The 24,404-nt window shown below is 48.6% G+C and overlaps 1 protein-coding gene across 1 annotated transcript in view; it reads right to left on the bottom strand.

The window, feature by feature from the left end:
* Col22a1 (collagen type XXII alpha 1 chain) overlaps window positions 1–24,404 on the bottom strand; it is a 214,016-nt gene that overhangs the window by 161,430 nt on the left and 28,182 nt on the right. Inside the window, exons 4-5 of the mRNA XM_029554999.1 lie at window positions 8,862–8,936; window positions 2,263–2,374 (exon numbers count right to left, since the gene is read on the bottom strand). Of these exons, the coding sequence (XP_029410859.1) occupies window positions 2,263–2,374; window positions 8,862–8,936 (187 nt within the window). The remainder of the gene's footprint in view (window positions 1–2,262; window positions 2,375–8,861; window positions 8,937–24,404) is intronic.

The raw sequence follows: 24,404 nt of genomic DNA, 5'->3' as shown, positions 1-24,404 counted from the left end.
AGCCATGAAGGCCAGTGTCACAGCATCTGGGACTGTCTAACACATGGGTTTTCTCTTCTCTCCACCAGGCCCTGAGTTGAGTCCTGCCTAGAGGGCCTGCCCCTCTCCTGGTAGTATCTACTTGGTCAGTCAGTCCTAAAACTGTCCTTTCTCCTCCAAATTCAATAATGGAAATTATTAGTTTCTTACTACGGAGGACCGAGAGCCAATCTCCAAGGCTGTTCTTGGACCAGCTGTATTTCCTCCTCTACCCATGTCATGAACAGAGGTGCCAAAGCTCGCTTCTGATCCTAAGGACAGCCCGTCACCTCCCAGTCACCACCGTCACAAAGCTGCCCCTGACTTTGTATTCCCAGCCTGCAGTATGTTCTTCCTACCTTTCCTTCTCACTACTGGAGTTCTGGAAGAACTGACTTGCAGTCTTCCTAACCTGTTCATCGTTCACTGCCTGTTCAGTTCATAGCACCTGGTCTCTGCCCCTCAGTTCTTCACACACCGGAGTTCTGGAAGAACTGACTTGCAGTCTTCCTAACCTGTTCATCGTTCACCGCCTGTTCAGTTCATAGCACCTGGTCTCTGCCCCTCAGTTCTTCACATACTTTCCCCACGAGGACCTCAGTGAGAAAGCCTGACAATTCCCTGTCCCTCAGCATCTATCACCGAGCCCGCAGTGCAGGAGGCTTCCTATAGGTGCTGAGGAATGAAGACCCTTGAAAGCTGTCAACGTGATGTTTCTGTGCAGAAACCTTTCTTTCTCCAGCCCTGGTGAAGTGCTGGGCTTGTGTTCTCAGAGGAGGTTGATTGGGAAGTTCTTCCCGGTAGAATCAGGAACACCCTACAATGTTCCCTCCCTCCAGGCAGGGACAGTCCTTCTACCCCAGTTGTAACAACAAACATGCCCCTACACACCACCAAGTTTTACACAATTTCCCCTGGTTGATACCAAAGATCCATCATAGATTTGCATCCTATTAAAATAAGGCTTAGCCTATTTTTGATAGTTTCTTCAACAAATTACACATGTATCTCACTTGAGACAATATTCTAAAATTTAATATTAAAATGAGTACTTTTGAGGTTTCATATAAACTGGCCACTGAGTTTTCTTCTCATTTCTTCCTAGAAAGGACTTGTGAAGAAATATTTTGATCTTCGAATTGCATAGGCAGGGCACTTGGTCTCTTTGTGGTTAACTCAATGCCACACAACAGACAGAGTTCACAGCCAGAGGCTCTAGTCTATAGCTCTTCTCTTAACCACCAGCCAAATGTCCTTTTCTTCAGCAGAATTTGAGCAGGGTGGCCGAAATCCACCCTGGAGGTGGGAGGCCGCCTCTGGAAACATAGCCTTCATTTTGTTCTTGGAGGAGGCGGGAGCCGTCTGGCCAAACAGCCAGGAAGGGAAGTGGGGAGGCGTCTGGGCTCCTGATTCTTAGCTTTGCAGATCCTCAGGGACTCTTCCAGTAGCTACAGAGCATACATGGTAAGATTGGTTCTCACTGACTCTTGTTCACAGATTTAAGGTAGGAAATGACTCATTTGTTCAATTATCGTTCTCTGATGAAGGACTTCACTGAGGATGGTGTATAGACAGAAAGAACAGAGCCCATCACCGTGAGTCCCTAGGCTTCCCTCAGAAGTTAGAGACTGACCCTCACCACCCCCCATCACTGTGCATGCAGAAAAAAGCAGGTCACCCCACGTAGGTTACAGACACAGGAATTTAGTTTTCATTTTCTACTTATTTCCTTCATGAATCGGTTTTCTTTCTGAATACAATACTTATTAATATTTCAATACATTTGAAGTATTTTCACAGATATACAAGTGTGTATGTATCCTAACAAAATATGTGTGCATATATATATATATATATATAGAGAGAGAGAGAGAGAGAGAGAGAGAGAGAGAGAGAGAGAGCATAAGGAATACAATGCACATACCTAGCCACACATATAGAGTCTAAGGGAAAAAATTCGTAAAATTAAGGGTAGAGAAGTCTATTAACAGAGAACATCTAAAGAAACAAAAATGCTATAATACAATTCTTTCCATAAATAATGTATCAGATTATGAAATCACAGTGCAAAGGACAAGCATTTGGACTTGGGTGACGTGACCTGTGCCATCTTCTTAGTTTGATGTGTCCAAGCACTGCTGAGGGAGTTACTCCCCAGCTCAGTGCTGACTGAGCAGCTGTGGCTGACTGCGTTCTACTTCCCAGGGTGCCCAGGAGGATCAGGAAAGAGAAAGGACTACTCACTCAGTTCTCTGTACCACAGGGAAGGAGCCCATCCGGACATAGGAACTCTGGGCTCCATTTTCTCTCTTCCCCAAGATTTCCTTCACACTGAACAAATCCATCAGGTCAAAACCTGTGGAAATGGAAGAGTTGAGAGAGAGTTTGTTAGAGGAAAAGTACAGGAGACAAAAGAGAAGCTAGTTCACTTTCCTCAGAGACAGTCAGCCTGCCCACGCTGCTCTGGGGGTCCCAGAGGGGGATAGACACACTGATGAAGGAACTGTTCAAATATATGTTGGGAAGACAAAAATCAGCTGAGATGCCCATGCGACCTCAAGTCCTGTGCCAGGGCAGGTCCAGTGGAACACAGACACTGGGTGCCGCACTGGAACGCTGAGTACAGAGAGCATCGTGGATCATGGTCAAGTCCAAGACAAGCGGAGGTGTCCCGGTTTCTCCTGCTTCCGGGCCTCTGCTCTAGAAGCTCAAGTGTGCGTGCTGGCTCTTCAGTCAAACCCACAATTTGAAGTCCTTCCTTCCCGCAGCCACATTGCTGCCTTTCATTTGGGTCTTGCTGGGATTACTGTTGGCAGCTTTTAAATCTCATGATTTTAAAAAGAGAACCACAAGAAAGAAGTAAACTGCTTTGTGGTATTGTGTTAATGAAAGGTGTTTGCTTTGGCTTGCTTTGATTTCCCCTAAGAGATGACCAAAAGTCACTGTCAGTGTAAGGTCAAAGAATAGTGGTGGTCACGGGCACTGGCCTTGGGAGGTGTAGGTGTGGGGACGGAGGTTTAATTATATGTTCAGTCACATATTGATGGGAAGCTGGCAAACTCAGTGACAGGAGAATGAAGGTCCAGCTGTCTTGATAACAGCAGACCCTGAACACATGCCCAGCAGGCAACAGAAGGCTTTTCACCAGCACAGCTCGCCACCCCCTGAAGCCCACCCTCCCCTACATCTGTCCGCAGTAAGATCTGTTCAGCACGTTGTCAATCTGGAGATTCTGCAAACAAGGCCCACCAAGTATCCTGAGAACAGCAGGTGTTCTAGAGGCTGACAGTGTGATGGATACTGATACTGATTTGGGAGACTGTGACACTGAATGCCTGGATGGGAGCTTTAACTGAAGATGACAGCAATGTCACTAAAAGCCAGGTGCTCCACATGACCTTTACCTTGAATGAGAGTAAGAGAACTCTCCTTTCCCACAAGCTCTGAAGAAACTAGCAGATGGAGCAGGCAGATTGGGTCTCCCTGGCACTGATCTTGTCTGACCTTGACTGCCTCGCTTTCTCTAGACATCAGCTCCCCTATCTGTAAGCTGGACAGACAGCTGGAGCTAGACCATTTTTGTGTTTTTAACACCAATAGCTATTTATTACAGTTCTCTCAGTGTCGCCATGGCACAGTCCGTCTTGCAAATAGATTGCACTCCTTGTGTAGCTATGAACTGGAATGTCCAGCATACATGCAGTAATGGAGCCCGCAGTCCTCTCAGCATGCCAAAGGATGCAAGCCAGCAACACACCTACTGATAAGACAGAAGGGAGCGCACACCAAGGCCTTTGATTCCAGCTAAGGGCAGGATGAACTGTAGGTATCCACAATGTTTAATAAAGCCAAGGCACCCTGTACCCCACAGACTCCGGGGTGGGTCACTCTGAAGAAGCTCTCTGATTCCACTGAACTTGTTTCTTTAATTAGAACATGAAAGAGAGGGGGCTGTTGAGAGCACCTGTTGTTCTTGCAGAGGACCCAGGTTCTGTTCCCAGAACCCACAGGGAAGCTCACAACCTGTAACTCCAGTTCCAGGGCATCCAATGCCCTCTTCTGGCCTCTGTGGTCATCAGGCATGCATATGGTACACATGTACATACATGCAGGCAAAAACACAAACACATACATTAAAAAAATAATCTTTTTACTCAGCAAGCCCTCAGTTATATGAAGCCTTTGAGAGGGAACTGACACTGATTCTAACCACTCCAACAGCTATCAAGATACCTGAAAGCAAATCCTGAACCCATCACTCCAGCCTTGGAAACAAAAGAAAAATGAGGAGGAACCCAGTATAGGGATGCTTTTGGAAGCTTTTGTCAAGAAATTCCAATGGACTCTCATATGAACATTTGAAAATAGCCCTGTTCTGACTTTTTTCTAGTTCCCTGTCTAGATCTTATAAAGAAATTCCAATGGACTCTCATATGAACATTTGAAAATAGCCCTGTTCTGACCTTTTTCTAGTTCCCGGTCTAGAACTTATAATGCTAATTACTCCTGCCTTTACTTTTCCTTCACATCTCCTATTCACGATTCAAGGACTTTCTTTCCCCTTAGAGATAAGAGTTATGCAATTTGGGAGTCTTTTAGATATACCCAATGAAGGGGTACTCCAATTGCCTCACCCTGCCTCCCTGTTCAGCGTGGAAGAAGCCAGAGTGGTCTGCGTCCCGATTCCCTATTGGCAATTTGGGCAACCTCTTCAGAGGATGGTGTGTTAAGAATAGGAGGTAGGAATTGGCTAGGCGGTTTCCCCTTAGAGATAAGAGTTATGCAATTTGGGAGTCTTTTAGATATACCCAATGAAGGGGTACTCCAATTGCCTCACCCTGCCTCCCTGTTCAGCGTGGAAGAAGCCAGAGTGGTCTGTGTCCCTATTCCCTATTGGCAATTTGGGTAACCTCCTCAGAAACCTCTTCAGAGGATGGTGTGTTAAGAATAGGAGGTAGGAACTGGCTAGGCGGTAAAGAAAAGTAGCCAGTTTCTTGGCTAAAACTCACAATGTCCTTGGGCCTCTTAGCAACCTACTGTATTCCAAAGGCCAAAAATGTCAAAAATATTTGGGAGCTTTTATCTAATCCTCAAAAGATTTTATGGTTACCTCTTCAGAGCGGGGAATATTAGAGTAGCCAAAAGCCCCAAATACATTATTTGTTTGAAAAAAGAAAGAAAAGAAAATGAAGGAGATTTATCATTGGGCTGAGATTAGTTTAAGTTTGGTGATGCCATAAAGTGCCTGTGTGGATCACTCAGGTGATACCAATAGCTCTTCCTGGAGACCCTAGTGGGAATCCATGGACTTGTATCCAGGCACAGGACACTTAGCGCTGAGAGCTCCTGTGAGAGGTCGGGGGCTCAGACTATGAACAGCGCCTGTTCCTCTGTGTCTTGGCTTTGTGGGCCGTCACTAGGCAGAGCCACCTTCCTCCATGCTCCCCCTTAGCAACTGTATGTGGGGGGAATGAATTAAAAAGTTTCAGAAAAGCAAGGCTGGACATGGAGCTCAGTTGGTAGAGTGTCTGCACAACATGCGTGAGGCTAAGGACTTCAATCCTGAGCACCACATAAACTGGACATAGTAGCACATGCCTGCAATCCTAACACTGGTAGATGGTGGAGGGCATCAGAATTCAAGGTCATCTTTGGCTAACAGTGAGCCCGAGGTCAGCTTGTAACACACAAGACAGTATCTCAAATACAAAAACCACACATTCTTTCCTTCCTGGCTCCCACTTTTACTGGTTTCAGTGAATTAAGTGAAAGATTTGCACAGGACAAAACTATAAACAAGCAATCAATTAGTGACAGAAAGGGCACAAAAAGAGAAGATGGATTGCCTCAGATAAATAAGGGCTGGGAGGGAAAACGGTCCAGAGGCGGTGGACGGCGAGGCCAGGTGCTCCGAGATAAGTAGCAGTTGCTTAATGCGAAGATTTGAGGCTGAGCAGCACCTCATCACGCCACGCAGTCAGCTGACCACATGAGGAGGACGTAGTGATATCCAGGACCCATGAATGGAAGCTGGATAGCACTCTGTGGCCAAGAACCAACAGAGAGATGATCAGGACTGAGGGGACTCAGAGGTTCTCGAGAGCCCCTGTTGTACAGGTGGGGAAACCGGGATTCAGAGCGCTCAGGATTTGATCTGTACCCACTGGCTGGCGAGGAGCAGGACCATCTAGTGTGTCTTCATCTCCCATGTCTATTCCTGTTTTCAGTCCCACTTTCCCAGAACAAATGGGCCCTAAAAACAGTTACGCAGAGAAACGCCTGGAGGTGAGGCTTCTGAGAGCCGCATTTTTTTCCAAAGCAAAGAGAGCTCTGATTCCTCAGCTGCAACGGATGTGGTGAGCTGAGGTTCCCTGTCTGCATCACTCCTTCAGCTGCAGCATGGTGGGAACACGTTCTCACACTGGTTCTTACTAGATGATATTGAAGAGCTATCAAGGTCTCCATCACCCATAGATTCTAAATACTTATCCTTGCATCCACACGGCTTTCACCCCTTACCAAAGAACGTTTTTTTATAGCAGATGGAGGTTATGTCAGATACCCACAATTAATCAAAATTCAGAGAATAAGTGACCATAGGGTGCCTGGCCCCAATTGGTATCTAAGCCTCAGGGACCATCACAGGAAACGGGGCAGAAAGGTTGAAAAAGCCAGAGGACTAGGACACCTGGTGCTAGACGGTGTCTCCTGGACACACCAGGGGTGTTGCACCCACAAAATCTCAACAATAAGGTTCCCTAAACAAGACCTGCACAATGACACCACCTGTTGACAGGCAGGGCAGACGGGGAAATTTCAAAAGGACACACTCCCAGATGAAGAACTACAGGCAGTCAAGGGCTGCTGAGAGAGGGAGAAACCAGTCTTTTCCAGGGACGGAGCCCCCAACAGGTTATCAAGTGGTCAGCCCTAAACACATGTACATAAAAGCAGCGTTAAATGGGCACAGTGGGTTTTGTGTGTACACTTATGTACATATGTGTGACAACAATAATTGTAGAAAAAGAGGTCGTGGACTTGGGTGGGAGTGGGAGGCAGGCAAAGGAGGAACTTGGGGGGCAGAGAGAGGGGTGAAAAGATGTCAATACAGGAGAGTCTCAAAGGAATGAAAAACTTTTCAAATGCCAAAAGAGCAACTCTCTGAGTCTCCGATTCTCCACCTGTAAATGCATAATGTGCACCAACTGTGTGAGTTAAGGTGGAAATATGTGGGGCACTCAGTACACAGTGACTGCTGCCACTGCTGTTATCAATGCCCTAAGTGCTGCCGTCCGTGGAGATGCACATTGAATGACTGATGGCTTGGAGTGCGCTGCTCTGGAGGAATACAGCTCGCAAAGTCAAATGTATTCAAGGCAGCATGGTAAGAATGGGCTTTGAAGAGGGGTTTCAATGGAGGTGTCCTGGGGCAGAACCGAACAGGCACATCCCCCTGGAGGGAATGGACAATAGATCACCTGAGAGCATCGCATCCCTGGATTTCACCAAGGTACTAAGCGGAAACATCTAAGTCAAACTGCCTAGCAGCTTTGCACCCTGGGCAGAGTGAGCTACAGACATGCTCACTTCAAGGCACCTGAGCGATCAAAGGGAAGCAGTGAAGGTCGCCTTCATCTCTGGAGTTGGACAATGGAGCTGTGACAGTGGCAGCATCTCCTGAACATCTCCTGAGTGCCAGAGGCCTAGCCAGCCAGAGGTGACGGACAGCTGTCTTCTGGGACGTCCTCCAAAAGAGTCAGTAGCTTAGTTGAAGCTGCCTGATGGGTGAGTTGGAGCCACAGAAGGAGGGAAAGTAACTGGTAGAATATAGCACAAAGTCACTACTCAGCAGGTGACTGCCTGGGGTCCTCCAGGCAAACTCTGGGAGATGGGATGCGGGCCTGCCATCCAGCCCTGCCCGGAGCACAGCACTCAAAGAGTTCTGTGCCAAGTCACTAGTGAGAGGGATGCAAGAAGAATCAGCTTCAGACCATGTTCTTCAGCAGGCACAGCAGTGTTTGTCTATGAGAAAGATCCTTCAGGATAAAAATACAGAAGCTGTGTCTTACAGCTCATGGGGCACAGTGACATGACAGGCTTCCAGGAGTATGGGCCGGACACTGGTAGTGCCCGAGCCACACCTAGTCCTGACTTGGTGCTGGCTATCCAGGGTGAGAATCAAGAACGTGTTTGGAATTGGACCCAGGAGGATAAGGGAGGGAAGAGGGAAAGAGAAGGAGCCTGAGCCAGGGAACGTCAGCAAGAAGGGCGGGAAGAAAAACCGCCTGCCCTTGGGCCAGTTCACACATTCAGTGCCCTTATCGATTAATGGTACCCAAACAGATTGGTGAGCAGCACCACGAGGACAAGGAGGACGCCCACTCCCCACACTCTGCCCTCTGCCTTGGCTCTTCTGTTTGTTATCTGAAGGTGGCCTTTGAACACCCCACACGCTGCTGTCTGCCATAGATCTGTGGTCACCTGTCTGCTCTCCTATCTCTGATTCCCTCCTCCATTTATGAGGCTGATTCATCTTCCCTTCTCTCTACGGTGCCTTAATTTATTCATCCTTCCTCTCAGTTTGCCAATCCTTCGTTTGCTGATTCACCAACTCCAGCTGCACTCTTCCTAATGCATTTTGTAGGGTGGTTCCTCCTGCCAAGAGGAAAACTAGAGATGTCTGTCACTCTTGGGGGGATCGCTGCCCCTGCACGGTTCCGACTGCTCCGCCAGGATCTTGATGACAGATGAGAATGACGAAGGATCGGGGACCCACCCCTCAAGTCCAGCAAGCAGCACATGAAAGCCCACCTGTGTGACTGGTGTGTTGCTGTCTCTCTTACCCGTGATCTCCTTGGTTCCTCCATTGGTGTGTTTAAAGCGGTCTCCTTCTACCCGGACACTGGGGCACAGCACATCTGAGGGAAAAGTGAACAGACCAATGAGCAAATGTTCCCACTGTCGCCCTGTGGAGTGTGAGTCGGAACGGAGCCGCTCCACCTGCAGTGAAGAGGTGCACACGGGGGGCCTGGCTGCGCTGCACTTGTTAGCTCTTTCATTTACTTGTATTGTTGGTACGAACTGATTCTGTAAATAGCAGACATAAGCAAGACACTGCCCCTTCCCCAGGGGACTCAGAACCTCACCCATTAGAGGGAGCCACACATGAAAATCAGTGTTAGCAATACAGGATCCTAGGTCAGAGACACTGGGTGGTCGCTAGGGGACTCAGGAAACAAGTGTATCTCATAACTTCCCCAAGGACAGTAAGACTTTCCTAGAAAAGTTACTCTTCAAAAGATAAAGCCCATAAGCGACCTGGGACCAAAGTAAAAAAAGTGCCATCTTAAACTGAGCCTCCCAGACTCTCTTCATCTCCCTGTGACCTGGCCCTGCCCAGAGAAGCAATTTGACTCTCACATGATTCTTTTAATCACACATTGCCACTTTTCCTATTTGGAGACATCAACATCGGAATGCAGGACTGTTGGGGCTCCCTTTTCCCATGGCACTAAGAAGAATGAAGGAGATCTCCCTGGCTTTGAAGGAGTATTTTTAATGCTGATCCTATAAGGCACCACCAGGTCTGACAAGTCCCAGGGAAGGGGTTATTTTCGACACAGCACCACACTGTCTGTCTAGGACTAAATCTCAGAGAAGAGGCAGGCACTAGGCAGTATTTAGACAGCTCCACCCAGAACAGCCACAGCTGTGAGGTGGCAACCCTCCAGGGAGAGACTCCAGGGATTGCGCCTAGTCATTTACATGAGTTTAAACTGTAAATGGAATTGACTCACAAGGCTCCATCCTAGATGGTGAGCACATCCCTGGAGGCTGATGGCTAGAGCCTAAAGCAGCCTGCGCTACTGAGTCATGTCTAGTCATACCCCACGGGGAGGAAGGGTTTGGTTCACAGATGCAGATGGCAAGGCCAGTCTGAAGATCTCAAACAGAGGACAGACCTCGCCCACACCGCTTTCAGGAATCGTTTCTGAAGCAGCTGCAATCTCTCACAGGCCTCCAGCTCAGGATGTTCTCAGCCTCCTGTATTCAACGGGCTCGATGGCAACTCAGAGCCCACTTAGTTAAGTCAGCACAGGTGGCTCTCCAGATAGCCTCAGAGCCAGGCTTCCCAATATTGCCAAGGCCCTTGGGGTTCACCTGTGACATGATTGAATCTAACATGTACCTCACAGGCTTATGTTTTCAACCCTTGGTCCCTGATAGTGGAACAGCACTGAAGGTTCTAGAAACTGAGGAGGAATAGGCTTACCTAGCAGAAGTGGCTCACTGGGCTTAGGACTGTAAAGCCTATACCAGGCCATCATTGCCATCTCTGCCTCCTGATTCACCACGATATGAACAGTCTCCACCACGTGCTTCAACTGTCACAAGCTGAACTGCTATCCCAGGCCTTCCCACTGGGATGGGATAAAACCCTCTGAAACTATGAAGTAATATAAACTTGTTTTCTTTTAAGCTGTTTCTACCAGGTATTGCCATCAGAGTTACACAAAAGTCACTAACACAACCTGCTCAGTGGGAAGGTATATATGGTACCCCAAACCAGGCCCAGCCATCTTCCAGTTCCCTTTGGCAAAGGTATGTCCACATCTTAGGTAATTATCTGGCCTTCAGTGGGCCTTGCAATAATATTCCCAATCATTCTCACCTGATGAAGGGCCTAGTCTCAGAAAGCCAAGTCTCAGAGCTTGCAGAAACATACTTAAGTCATTGTTGGGCATGTCTGTCCCACAGAGGTGGCCAGATCTCAGTTTGTGTGCACGTGGCCACTGTCCACACAGTGCTAAGCCCACCCCAGGCCTTTGGTCCATACCAAACAGAAACGACCACTGACACCTGAGCTTGGAGGGAAAAGCTTGGTGGACTACACAGGCTTCCAGGTCTGGGTTCACTGTGGTTGGATGAGCCAGTGAGTCAACATCCTGGGCTCCAGGACCCCGGTTAGGGAGGAGTGACTGTCACCCTGAGCCATCTGACTAATTCCCACATCTTACTTCTCTTGCCTGCAGAAATGATAGTGTTTCCAACCTATAGAAAAAGATCTGACTGATTAAGACACTGTTAGTTTCCTTCCCTTTGCAGCTGAACGCGTCTAAATGTGTAGGAACGCACTTCCTGCGAGCAGCACCTAGAAGCCGGGGCAACGTACTCTGTAGAAAGCCAGGTCTTCTTTACTTATTTTAATGTTAATGTTATCTGTGTTTTGCCTGTGTGTATGTAAGTGCACCACATGCTTACAATGCCTGTGGACCCCCTGGGTTATGGATGACTATGGAGCTATGGATGGTTGTTAGCCACCCTGTGGGTGCTGGGAAGCAAACCCAGGTCCTCTCTAAGAGCAGTGGACCTGAACCTAGAGTCCTGACATGGAGATAACAGGCCCCTAGGTGGTGTATCAGCAGGAATAACAGAGGTCAGTCGTGTACACCTGGTGGCCGGCTAAAGACCACCAGGATGAGCTCACTGCTCATCCGTGGGTGCTGGGAAGCAAACCCAGGTCCTCTCTAAGAGCAGTGGACCTGAACTTAGAGTCCTGACATGGAGATAACAGGCCCTAGGTGGTGTATCAGCAGGAACAACAGAGGTCAGTTGTGTATACCTGGTGGCCGGCTAAAGACCACCAGGATGAACTCACTGCTCATCTATCAACTCATGACAGACCCTGCTAAGTGCACCTGACCTCAGAGAGATAGGTGGCATTTAAGTGAGCAGGGACGATGTAGAGGAGGGAAAGGATGACTCAGATGCCCTCTGCACAAGGCCCAGCTCCTCTGTCGCTCCAGCTGGGTCAGCTAGGAATTGTCTGTGCATTACAGAGGCAGAGACACTGCACAAGGTACAGAGACTCAAGAAATGATATTAGTGAGAATTACACCCCCGGTGTCGCCCTGGGCATGGGATGGTCATATGTCCAGGTTCCTATGGAGGAGTGTGCTGTGAGTAGGTTCTTATGGAGCATGCTGTGTGGATTGTTTCTGGACTTCTTCACTGTTCCACTGGGGGGTGGAGTTATCTCTAAGACCAGAAGATGTGTGAGGACAGTGTGCTGTGCAGCAGACACTGTTGGAAGCAAAGTACATTAACACATTTAATTGTGTCCTCACCAGAGTTTTAAACTTTTATTTATTTTTATTTTATACGTATGAGTGTTATGCCCGCATGTGTGTAAGTGCACTCATATTGTGCAGTGCCCTCAGAGGACAGAAGAGGGTGTCGGATCCTCTGGAACTGGAGTTAAGGAGGGTTGTTAAGTGCCATGTTGGTGCTGGGATTTGAACCTGGGTCTTCTGTAAGAACAGCCAGGATCTTAAATGCTGAACCATCTCTCCAGCCCCCTCACCAGAGTTTTATGAAGTGATATTCTTAATTACAGATCCATGGGAAGGGCATACAAAAGGCAATAAATTTCCCAAGGTTCACACAGCTAGCAGGGCTGACTCAGCACAAGGCTTCCTGAACCTGGTTCTCAAGCATGCTACAGTCTCTCCAAAGGCCAAGTCACCTGCCCAGGAACTCCAGCTTCTCTCTAAAGCCTGCACAGCAGCCAGTTGGCCTGCAACCCTCTGCTTCTGAGCAGGCCTGACCTATAGAGGAGTCTTCCCCAACTCTGTTCCTATAAGATTCATTTGGTTAGGCTCAAGGAAGTCAAAGCCCAGAGACATCAATAGATTTACACACCATCACACAGCCAGCAAAGGCAGAAGCAGAGGCAGACATGAGCCCAAAGAGACAAATGTAAACATTTGTAGTTTCAATCATGATCCATGTGATCCCAGACTTAGAACATACCTTAGGTATAAAAGAAAAATAACCATCCCATTGACTAGAGGCTCCACCGTCTCAAGTTGTACATGTGGCCTAATTTAATTATCTGCACAAAGTTTCAGGGCAAATATTATTATCAATAACTTATAACTTTAACAGGTTAACGAAGGGGAGGTTTATTAATCATATTAATCACTGGGTTGATCTTGTGAGTACTGAGAAGACCATCTGGAGGCTGTACACTGGGTTCCCAAAACCTAACTGTACTCCCACTGTCTGTTCTGAGACCTTCAGAAGACTTCTTGTCCTCTCTCTCCAAGATCAAAGTGTATGAGCACCAGCTGCATGTACTGGCCCTGGCTGCCTGAGTGATCCACACCTTACAGGATTTCTGGATTAGAGAGGTATAGTCAGGGCACAGAATTCCCAGAGAGTGTTTTTGTGTGCTTCGGAAGCAGCTGCTGGGGTATGGGGCAGTCAGATAAACACTAAGAAATCCCACTAGACCTACAAACAGCTGCAAGTCACTGGCCACGCAGCCCATACCCACCCTGTTTCCTACTGTCTCAGAAAAGAGCAGCACAGTGTGAAATTAGAAGAGATAGCCAGGTGCTTCATGAGTGCAAGCTGGGCACTGAGTCATCTTTGCAGAGAGAGAGAGAGAGAGAGAGAGAGAGAGAGAGAGAGAGAAAGTGATGACAAAGTGAGGCCCTGAGGCGCTCTCTCCTCTCTCCTCTCCCAGCCCAAGCACATGCCACCTTCTGGGCAAAGAGAAGCTGACGCAGGGTAAGTAGAGAGACCTGGCCCCAAAGACCAAGAATAGGAAGTCCTGGAGTCACACAGGCCTTAATTCGGGTCTTCCGTGCCTATTTCCAAACTTAAAAGCAGGGGTCAAAGTCAATATTACCTTCAATCCGGGCTGTCCTAAAGGATAAGTGGGATTGCGGGTGGACAGTGCCGGACATGACACCCAGCATGCAGCAAGTACACTTCATTCATTTATAGACACACTTTCTACCTTTTCAGCACGTCTATCCCAGCTTGAGAAACAAAGGCAAACGCACGGGTGGGGGTTCCCGCTCTGTTGCTGCCTGCGCTGGGGGAGGAGACAGAGAGCGGCACAGGGAAGCAAAGTGGCCAGCGTGTGTCACTCACGCTGCACAGGACACACACCTGTGCAGAACGCTGGGTGATGGACCTGTGAGTCGAGTGATGTCTGAGCCGAACAGGCAAGCGGAGAGCACAGCAGGCAAAACAAACGCACGGGTGGGGGTTCCCGCTCTGTTGCTGCCTGCGCTGGGGGAGGAGACAGAGAGCGGCACAGGGAAGCAAAGTGGCCAGCGTGTGTCACTCACGCTGCACAGGACACACACCTGTGCAGAACGCAGGGTGATGGACCTGTGAGTCGAGTGATGTCTAAGCCGAACAGGCAAGGGGAGAGCACAGCAGGCAAATGGGAGCCTCAGCGGCAGAAGGGCACTGCTGGCCATGGGAGCTGGGAGCGAGCCACCTTGTGGAGCATGTGGCGGAGGCCAGAAAAAGAGAGACCCCTAGAACCCAAGGCAGCGTTCAGAATTCAGGGCAGTGAAGAGAACCCTGTCCGGGAGGGTAAGGGCAATAAACGTGTTGGAAGCTGTGTAGAAGGTGAGGCTCTGCTCCTGGTAGGGGTCACCATGGGAGTAGAACTCACTGTGGGGTGTCGCCATCCAAGGAGGGCTAAGAGTACCACCCATGACTATTGTCTCAGTTGCCCCAGGGTCTCCTCAGCTTCATATTCTTCCTAGGGAATGGCCCATGGCTCAGCCCCAGGTGGTGTCACCAGAGACCGTGAGGATGGTTCCCTGAGAGGGGCAGGAGATAGAAGCACAAGGCAACATTGGGTCTCGGCAGAGCTCAGGACAGCCCAGGTACCACAGGGCCCCCAGATGTCTTCACTCATTCCACTCAGCAAGGCAGTGACTATTAGTCCCCCTGCCTGCTAGGCAAACTGCCCCGAAGGAAACTTCCTTTCCTTTGTCCGACACCATGAATGCCTACTATGTATCTAGCATTGAACTGGGTATAAGTTAATGAATCAAGTGACAATCCCTCTGGCCTAGGGAGCTACACGGAGCAGAGAAGATACAGTGTAGCCAGTGGAGTGCTGAGGGACCATCCTGACAAGGCCTCAGGTCTGGAAGGCCTGAGGTGTCTCCAAACTTGAAGGAGGGGATGGAGGGAAGGGGATGAAGGCAGGAAGAAGAGGCCCTCACTGGAGGTCTAAGCAAAGGCTCAGAAATGGGGAGAATGTGGGTACCACAGCTGGGGAGTCACAAACAAAGAGAAGGGTAATGACAGAGTATGAAAGGAAAGGCCCCAAAGATGGAGCATCACAACGTGACAGGGCAGGAGCAGAAGGAGAAGCCGGCCAAGAGGCTTCCCTGTGGCCAGGCAGGGGACAACTGGTTTGTGACCATGGGGTGGGGGATACAGTTAATTTTTAACTGTTAACTTGACACAACCTACAATCACCTGGGAAGAGTCTTAATTGAGGAAGCTCCTAGACCAGGTCAGCCTGTGGGCATGTGGACGGTTGACTGTCTTGACTGTTGATCAACGCTGGAAGAGCCAGCCCGCTGTGGGTGGCTCCATTCCCTATGTAGGGGTCCTGAACTGGGTTAGAGAAGAGAAAGCGAGCAGGCAAATAGGAGGTGTCAAGTCCAGGTGTCTCAAGCTCCCACCACTGTGAAGTCCCTGGAATCATAGACTGTAATCTGGAATTGTGAGCTAAAACAAGCCCTTTCTCCCAAGTTGCTTGGTGTTGGAATATTTTATCACAGCACCAAAACTAGGACAGATGGAGTGGAGGTGACACGTGGTGACCAGACTCTGACCCACTGTGGAAGCAGACTGGCGGACTTTGGTGGCAGAACAGGAGCCAGGCAGTGTCTGTGAAAGAGTCTGGTGTCTTATGAGACTGGACCTGTCTATCCAGAGTCTGGCTTTAAAGATACTTCGCATTTGACATGTCATATTCAGAAGGCTTCTGTATCTACACACAAAGCTTCCAGAGTTCAAAACCCAGGTCCTATCTGGGAACTGGACTCTGGATGTTTGGATGGATAGAAGGTGTTTACAGCATCAAGGGGTGAGGAAGATTCAGAGATGCCGGAACCGAGCTGTGCATAGCAAGGAAAAGATCACGGTCTGCATGGGACATGGCACCACACAGACCACTGATGCCGAGTGAGGGGGCAGCAGCTGGACTGGAGCAAACTCAGGTAAATGACTGGGCACGTGTGAGACATCATTAAAGCCAAGTCTTCCCCTCATGACCTCTGCTCAGCGATGATCTGAGTGGTCCATCCATGCAGTACTCTAACAAGGACTCTTGAGGAAGCCCCTTAGAGAAACTGCAGCTAAACACACCCACTTTAAGTGTCCCAAGGGACGTTTTTCTTAAAGGTGTCCTTTCGGGAGACCCAGACTTTGGGGTTTCATAGCAGAAGATTGACAGCACAGTGACAACGCAATCATAAGTCATTCTGGGCAGGGGTCAGGGGTAAACCAAGACAGAGGCTTCCATCTGATATCCATATTCTGACAACACAGAATCAGACTTAGAGAGCAGAAGAAAGTCCTAAAGACCCTGTCATCTGGCCCCCAAGACACTAGACAAGGAACCGTATGTGTATAAAGAAAACCTACCTCGTGACACAGGCTCACCTTAGGTGAGGTCAGTGGGGAGAGCAGCCAGAAAGTTGCAGCTGGTGTGGCCTCCCTGTCTATCCCTGGAGGCTGCTGTGCTGCACAGACCCTGAAGGGGAACTCTGTCTGCACTGTCCTCCCCTCCAGCACCTGGCCCAGGTCACTGCATGAGCACAGACTCAGGCACCAGAGCGTTTGGAGGTCAAGGGGGAGAACTGGGGGTACCACAGTGGGGCCACCTGCCTCTGTGCATCCCCTCACATGAACTCAAGCTCTGCAAACCCATCATCTGAAGCTTTTGTGGGGGGTGGGGAGCGGCACTGGCCCTGGGCTTTATCTTCAGCTCCACCCAGCTCCCATTCCACCTGCATCTGGCTGTCCAAGAGCAAACCACTGGATCTTTCTGGCATTGCTTTCCTGGTCAGACTATCACCCTGTTTCAACTTCTGTAAGGCTGTCCATTTAGCCATGGGACTCCGCTGAAAGGCTGCCCACTTATCCGTGGGACTCCACTGTAAGGCTGCCCACTTATCCGTGGGACTCCGCCGAAAGGGGGGCCATTTATCTGTGGGACTACTTCCACTGTTCGGAACAAAATTCTACATAAAACAAAACATCTGCAGAAAGGCTGCCCACTTATCCGTGGGACTCCACTGTAAGGCTGCCCACTTATCCATGGGACTCCACCGAAAGGGGGGCCATTTATCCGTGGGACCACTTTCACTGTTCGGAACAAAATTCTACATAAAACAAAACATCTGCAATGACTTGCCCTTCAACTCAGCAAAGCTCTGAACTCTTCCCAGACCATGACACCCTGTGCAGCTGGCCTCTGGCCGTGCTCCGCTCCCTCCCCACTAGACTCCTGCAGTTGAGGCTGAGGCTAATCCTGTCCTTTCATGTAAGTAGCTTTGCTGTCCCTGTTCTGGCTGTGTCGCCAGGGCACACTGACCAGCCCGTCTAAGGAGAGTCTTTCTAATTGCTTTGTCTCACCCTCTCCCCACTGTGCATATCTAGACAAGCACTTGTTTTAATTTCCATCTAAATGGTCAGTGTTCATTTTCCTCATCGATCTTTCCAGCACATTAACCAACCCCCAGTGACCTACGCTGTGGGTATTTCCAGCTCACAGGAAGCATTTGATCAATATTTCTGGAATCAATGGCTACAGTGCTTGAAACAAAGCTACGAGGGCTTTGTTTGGTTTCTCGTTATTAGCATGTGTCAGATGAGGAAACTGAGTCAGATTATCCTGTGAGCTCCCCCAGGACTCATGGGCATCAAGTGAGGTCTTCATTATTTTGGGGGTGGGGGGCAGCACTACGCTCTACCTGTTATTCTTGCACTTAACATGCCGCATCTTTACATCAGTGGGATTGCTGAACCCATTGTACAAGTGCTAACCTTTAGTGCAGAGACATTGATCAGTAAAGAGGAGATAAATGCCAAACCCAGGAAACTAAACCAAGGTTTTCCTTTGTAAACATCCAAGCATTTAACCATGGAATAAACTGCCAGGCTTCAAGAGGTAAAAGGTTGGAAAGAGAGGATAAAATCCTCCACTTCCTGATAGAGTATCCAATCCCATGTGGTCACATTTAACCCCCACATGTACATACAAGCAACACTAAACAGGCTCAGTAGATTGTATAAGTATACATACATATGTGCATATATATATAGTTAACGATAATTATTAAAGAAGCCATGAATTTGAGGAGTGGCGGTACACAGAAGTTGGAGGGGGAGAGGGGGAAATGGAAATTATATAAATACAGTGCTAATGTATGAAATTCTCAAAAAATATGAAATTTAAATGAAAATCTATACAAATTGACAGAAATCCCCTGCATTCGCTCAGCCGTTTTACAGATCCTTGCCCCGATCTACTGGCTGGCCCTCGCTCCCTTGCCCAGTGGGATCCTGTGACACTGTGTGCAGGATGTCTATGTGACACAGAAATCACCTGCTGACATTCCTAACCCCACATCGAGGTCGCCCTCCTCCCCGTGCTCTTCCCGCTCCTCCTTCATGAGGTGAACGTCCACATCAAGGGCAGTAGGGCAGGCGGGCAAGGCCCAGTGTGGGCCCTGCAGTGCGCTGGCTCCACAACATGCTGTGCCTGCTGTGGTTTCACCTGACCAGCCTTCTGTCCTCCTTAGGCTCTGGCCTCCCTTTCGGAGGCAGGAATGTGGAAGACAAGGGGATGGGTCCAGACAGTTAGGACAGCAAATCTTTGCAGTTTGTCTCTGGGGGATACTTTGCCTCCAGATTTCCAGAAAAGGATGGAAATCTGCGCAGAAATACACAGCAGGCAGACAGCAGAACGGGTCTGGAGAGCAGGCCTGGTGGACTGCAGACCCCGCATTCTGTCACCCTCAGTGTGCAGAGAGTCTCCCAGGACCACAGAAGGCAGCACCACCTTTGGCTCTGGATGGGTCCAGACTCCTCTCTAGATTTCCTCCAGTTCACCCCTACCCCCACAGAGGAGAAGGAAGGCCTGGAACCATGCCCACTCTAACCCCATGTTCCTTTTCTAGATCAAGCTCCAGGGACCTGGGTCTTAGACTCTCTTTACCCACCCACCCACACACCCCAAAACAGGCCACGTCTAGTTTCAAAAGTTCACTTTCACCACCCATTTGTTCCCCTGGGGATGGACTGGACCATTCATGTGCCACTGTGCTGGATGCTTTAGGTGTCAACTTGACACACCTGGGAAGAGGGAACCTCAGTTGGGGAATTGCCTCCATTGGACTGGCCTATGGCCATGTCTCTGTGGCATTTTCTTGACTGTTGAGTGATGTGGGAGGGCCAGGAGCCCATGCCAATTGGCTCCCTCAGGCAGCACCAGCAAACATGTCATTATCACCTTTCACTAACTTGGTCATTCCTGCTCCCATCTGGCTGTCAGATTGAGGTGCCTCAGGGCCCTTTATAAATAAGCAAGTAGCCAAGCTGTCTGTGCCTCTGTTACATCAAGCAAGGCAGGCTCTTCAGGTTTCTAGAAAATGTGAGTACATATCTCCAAAGAGCACACATAGATTTTTAATTAAGTTGCTTTTCTGAACAACTGTATGTAAGGCTCTTACAGGATGTGAACCAAGAGGAAAAGGTCTTTACTGTCCTGATCACTTTCCTGTATCATAGATGACACATAAAAGGCAGCTATAAAATGTGTGTGTGTGCATGTGCACATATGGATATCTGAGTGTAGGTGTGTGCCATGACTGTGTGATCAAAAACAAGGCAGACACATTTTACGGTAAAATAAGTTACCTAATTCATGCAATGGTGGACCACTGTTTCCCTTCACTCTTCCAGTAAGCCTAGCTCAAATAAGACACATTGCAATTAGCCACATTTCTTGGAAAGCCCTGAGACCCTGTGTAGCCCAGTGTCCCCACTTGCTCTCTGATAGTTTAGTTAGGACAAGTTTAGCTGCAGGACAAGAGAAATGTTCAGAAGTGCAAAATCTCCGTCATGAACTTAATTATACAGATGTGTATTTATATACATAAATTTATTTATATAGAGATTCTGTGTCTATACAAATAGATACTTTTTGCAAATATCAATTTACTTGTGGCCACAATACATTACCCCTTTATCAACTGGAAACTAAAACCACCATGTGAAACTCAATCCACCTCCCACAAGCTGGAATGCTTGGACAAGACATGACCCCAGTAACTGAAATTCTCACACCCAGGTGAATGCAGCCTCTGTTTTACCTGAATGGCACCAGCACAAATTGATGACACGTTGCAGGATATTTAGCAAGGCAGGGCACAGTGAATATCTGAGCCCATGTCACCATCTAGTCCCACAGGGGCTCAAATCTACATCTGAGATTGGGAAGGGGTTTCCTAAGAGTCTATGAGTAACACAGAACAGCGACAGGCAGAGGAGAAGCTCCAAGTATTTGGCAACGGAAGGGCCAGCTGGTGATCAATGATGTTGCCTGAGACACTGGAAGGTGGGCCCCACCCATCCCACTCAGGCCCTAAAAAACATCCTGTGGTCACCTCAGAAGCTCCTGGTGGTGGTGACTTTAGATTCTCAGCATTCACATGAGAATTTATTACAAGATTGGAGAGCTGGTCTGCCACACAGTCTCTGCCATAGGCAGTTTGCGGCTCCAGGAAGGGCAGTCACAGACATGATGCCCAGAGAGGACATAAGATTCCAAAAACCCAGCACTAAAAACACTGATGCCTCCCAGTGTTTTGACCTCTCTGGATTTTCAAATCGAAACATGCATATCTAAGATTTCAATGCTGACATCCAGCTAGGAGAAAAAGCATGCAATGTTTGTTTTCCTGGATCTGGGCTACCTCACTTTATCATAATAAAGAGATAAGTAAATAAACAAGCAAACAAATAAATAAATGGAGAAATGTCACTTTAGCTTAGTCTTTTAGACCTGAGTCACCCTTTGAACCTGATGCTAAAAAAGTCACCGACTGTGAGGCTGAGGAACGGGATCCCAATCCAGGCTTTCCTGGTCCACCTGGGGTCCTCTTCCTGGGTCAGACACTGAGAGGGCTGACCCTACACCATGAGGCACACCCTAAGGCTGGGGTGGAGGAACCTGCAATTATAATGGGCTGTGACCCTGCAAAGCCCACCCCTGCCTGCCAACATGAGCAAATATATACAGTATATGATCTTGTATGTGTAGCATGTCCACTTCAGAGAGGGGAGATGTTAGTGAAAACAATGTTTCTCTGAAATTGTGGGAGGGCTAATACGATGCTAAAAGCTGTGAAAGTGAAATGTAGGTGGAGGAACCTGCAATTATAATGGGCTGTGACCCTGCAAAGCCCACCCCTGCCTGCCAACATGAGCAAATATATACAGTATATGATCTTGTATGTGTAGCATGTCCACTTCAGAGAGGGGAGATGTTAGTGAAAACATTGTTTCTCTGAAATTGTGGGAGGGGTAATACGATGCTAAAAGCTGTGAAAGTGAAATGTGTTGGAGCTGGTCACTTCTGGTTAGATACATGCTTAGCTAACTACTTTTATTTATTTACATTTAAATATAAAGGTATAAGCTAAGAGGCCGTGCTCAGGGCCACTGGAACACTAAGCACATGGCTGGCAGAAACTCCCTAGGTCTCCATACCCTCTACAAGGCAAGCAGTGTGGTATCACCCTCTGAATCACTGAGGCAGAAGGCAGTTACTGAGGTCACAGAGAGGACAGAGTAGGGCTGGGAGGTCAGCGCAAGTAACAAGCACTTGCCACTGCCTGACTGGATCATGTGTTTTGACACATAAACCTCGGCTAAGAAGCATCCTGCTGGAGGGATGGTGAGATGGCTCAGCAGATAGCCTGTTTGCTGCCAAGATTGATGACATGACTCAATCCTCAGGTTCCATGTGGTAGAAGACAACGACTGACCCCTGAAAGTTGTCCCTGACGTCCACACACATGTGCCCCCACCCCAAAACACACAGTAAATAAATAAAAATATGTAATAACTAATCAATAAATGTGAAAATGTTTCTTAAAAAGATACAACCTGAGATAGGCATGGTGGCACACCCCTTTAATCTGAGCACTTGGGAGCAGGAGGCAGTGGATCTCTGTGAGATCAAGACCAGACTGAGATGGTCATATAGCAAGTTCCAGGCCAACTGGGGATACATGATGAGACCCTATCTCAAACAAACAAACAAAAGACACAACCTGGGGCATGGAGACATGGCTCAGCAGTTAAGAGCACTGGCTATTCTTCCAGAGACTCTGGGTTTAATTCCCAGCATCCACATGGTGGCTAACAACCATCTGCAACTCCAGTTTCAGGAGATGTGAGGCCCCTCCTCTGCCATCCTCAGGCATCAGTCATCACATGGCATGCACACATGCAGGCAAACATCTACATACATAACAAAGAGAGGGATGAAACCTGCAGGCACAGACCCATAAGCACATTGGAGCTCATCATGAGGAAATTCTGGACCATGAAGACCCAAGAAACAAAATAAATGGCCAGTGAGGGGTGAAAGATGAGAGCATGTGTGCATCTGGGACAAGAGCTGGTCCGGGACATCAGGCAGTCTCGGATCCAGCTGTGAAGAACCAGGAAATGAGTTTTTCTTCTTCAAGTACACAAATTAAAACTTAATTCGTTAAAAATAAATGAAGGTTGCTCCGTTTTTCATCCATTTCAGCCACTTTCTAATAAAACTTCCTGGCACATAATGAGAAGTAAGTGACTGGATTACTATTTCCAGCAGGGAGCAAGATCACAACATGCTTTTCCCAGAGGAACTCCCAGTGACCTTTAGATAGAGGGCAGGGCCTGGACCAAGAGCCTGCGATGCTCCACATGCTCCTCAGTGCCAAGCCACAGCCTTGACGTGGCACTCAAAACCCACAGCCTGGCTGCCACCCTAATTTCCTCTTTGGCCTTGGCTCTACCCAGGGAGGACAGTTGGGTGGGTCATGCTGTGGTGACATACATGTTCCTGAATATGCCTGTGTGGATATGTGGTATGTGGTGTGTGTACCTATGTGTGGGGGGATATGCAGTGTGAATGTTTGAGGTTTGCGTGGAGTGTGAGGTGTTGTGTGTATGTAAGGTGTGTATGTGTGCATGTGGTACGTGTCTAAGGTATGAGTTTATGTATGTGTGGCATATGTGATGTGTGTAAGGTGTGGAGGGATGTGAGGTGAATGTGTAGTGGGAGGTATATGCTTTGGGCATGCATGCGTCATGCGTAAGGTACATGTGTATGCAAGGTAAACAGGTGAATATGGTATGTGTGTGAAGTGTGAGAATTATATGTATGTGAGTTCTGTATGATGTGCATATGTAGATTGTATCTAGTGTTTGCATGGTGTATGTGTGTGTGTACATATTATAAGTATGGCAGAGCCTGAGCCTACCACTGCAGGAACCCCTCTTTGTAACAAAGGGTCCTGCAACAGGGTCCTAACCACACACACAGACCCAGGGAGGAGAGCAGACGGCAGTGCAGGGTCTCCTCAGTGAGGACCACAAATGCACACCAAGCCAGATCACTCTTTTCTCCACATAGAAGAAGCCTCCCCTGTCCTAACCCTAGTCCCCAGTGATCAAAATGGACACGAAGAAGGGAGTAAACAGGAGAGAAAGAGGAAGAGAGTGTCCATGTGTCATGAGCGTTAGAGCACCGTGGGGCCCGGCGGAAGTGCCCTTCCCAAAGCTAACCCAACGTCCCAGCTCAACAAGAAAAGTGGGTACCAGGAGTGCCCCTTGCCCTTGGAGACAAGGTAAAGAGAACCACTACAGGCTGACCTCAGAGTAGAAGTAGGTGGAGGCATCCACAGCAGCTGGCTGGATTTCACAGAACCACCCACAGGGGCGATAAGCTATATAAAGACTGTTCTGTGGCCACCACGGCATCCAGGGTGGAGAAAGCTCTTAATTACAGCCAAGGCTCTGGGGCAAAGCCTGTCCACAGTCTCCACCCCACCCATTGCAGGAAGCTGAGCCTGAGGCTGTGTCCCCTAGGAACCTTGGTCAGTCCACAGAGATGCAGGAGTTGATACTCTGATATGGAGGCACTCCTCTGGATGTGCCTAAAATCAAGGGAACACTAAGATCTAGTACCACTTAAAGCCCTGAGAGCCTGCTGGCCCTCAAAGCTGCCCTTTCTCTCTTCAGTAGCTGTGCTAGCTGAAAAAGACTTTGGAAGCAACCAGACCTTGCTTCAGCATCACCAACATCAGCATCACTACCAATCCCCTTCAGCATCGCCAACATGAGCATCAGCCCCCTTCAGCATCGCCAACATCAGCATCACTACCAATCCCCTTCAGCATCGCCAACATCAGCATCAGCCCCCTTCAGCATCGCCAACATGAGCATCAGCCCCCTTCAGCATCACCAACATGAGCATCACTACCAATCCC

This window comes from Nannospalax galili, unplaced genomic scaffold (assembly GCF_000622305.1).
Source record: "Nannospalax galili isolate Female #2095 unplaced genomic scaffold, S.galili_v1.0 scaffold525, whole genome shotgun sequence".
NCBI lineage: Eukaryota > Metazoa > Chordata > Mammalia > Rodentia > Spalacidae > Nannospalax > Nannospalax galili.
Note: the sequence above shows the minus strand (reverse complement) of the source record. Positions and strands in the feature narration are given on the sequence as shown.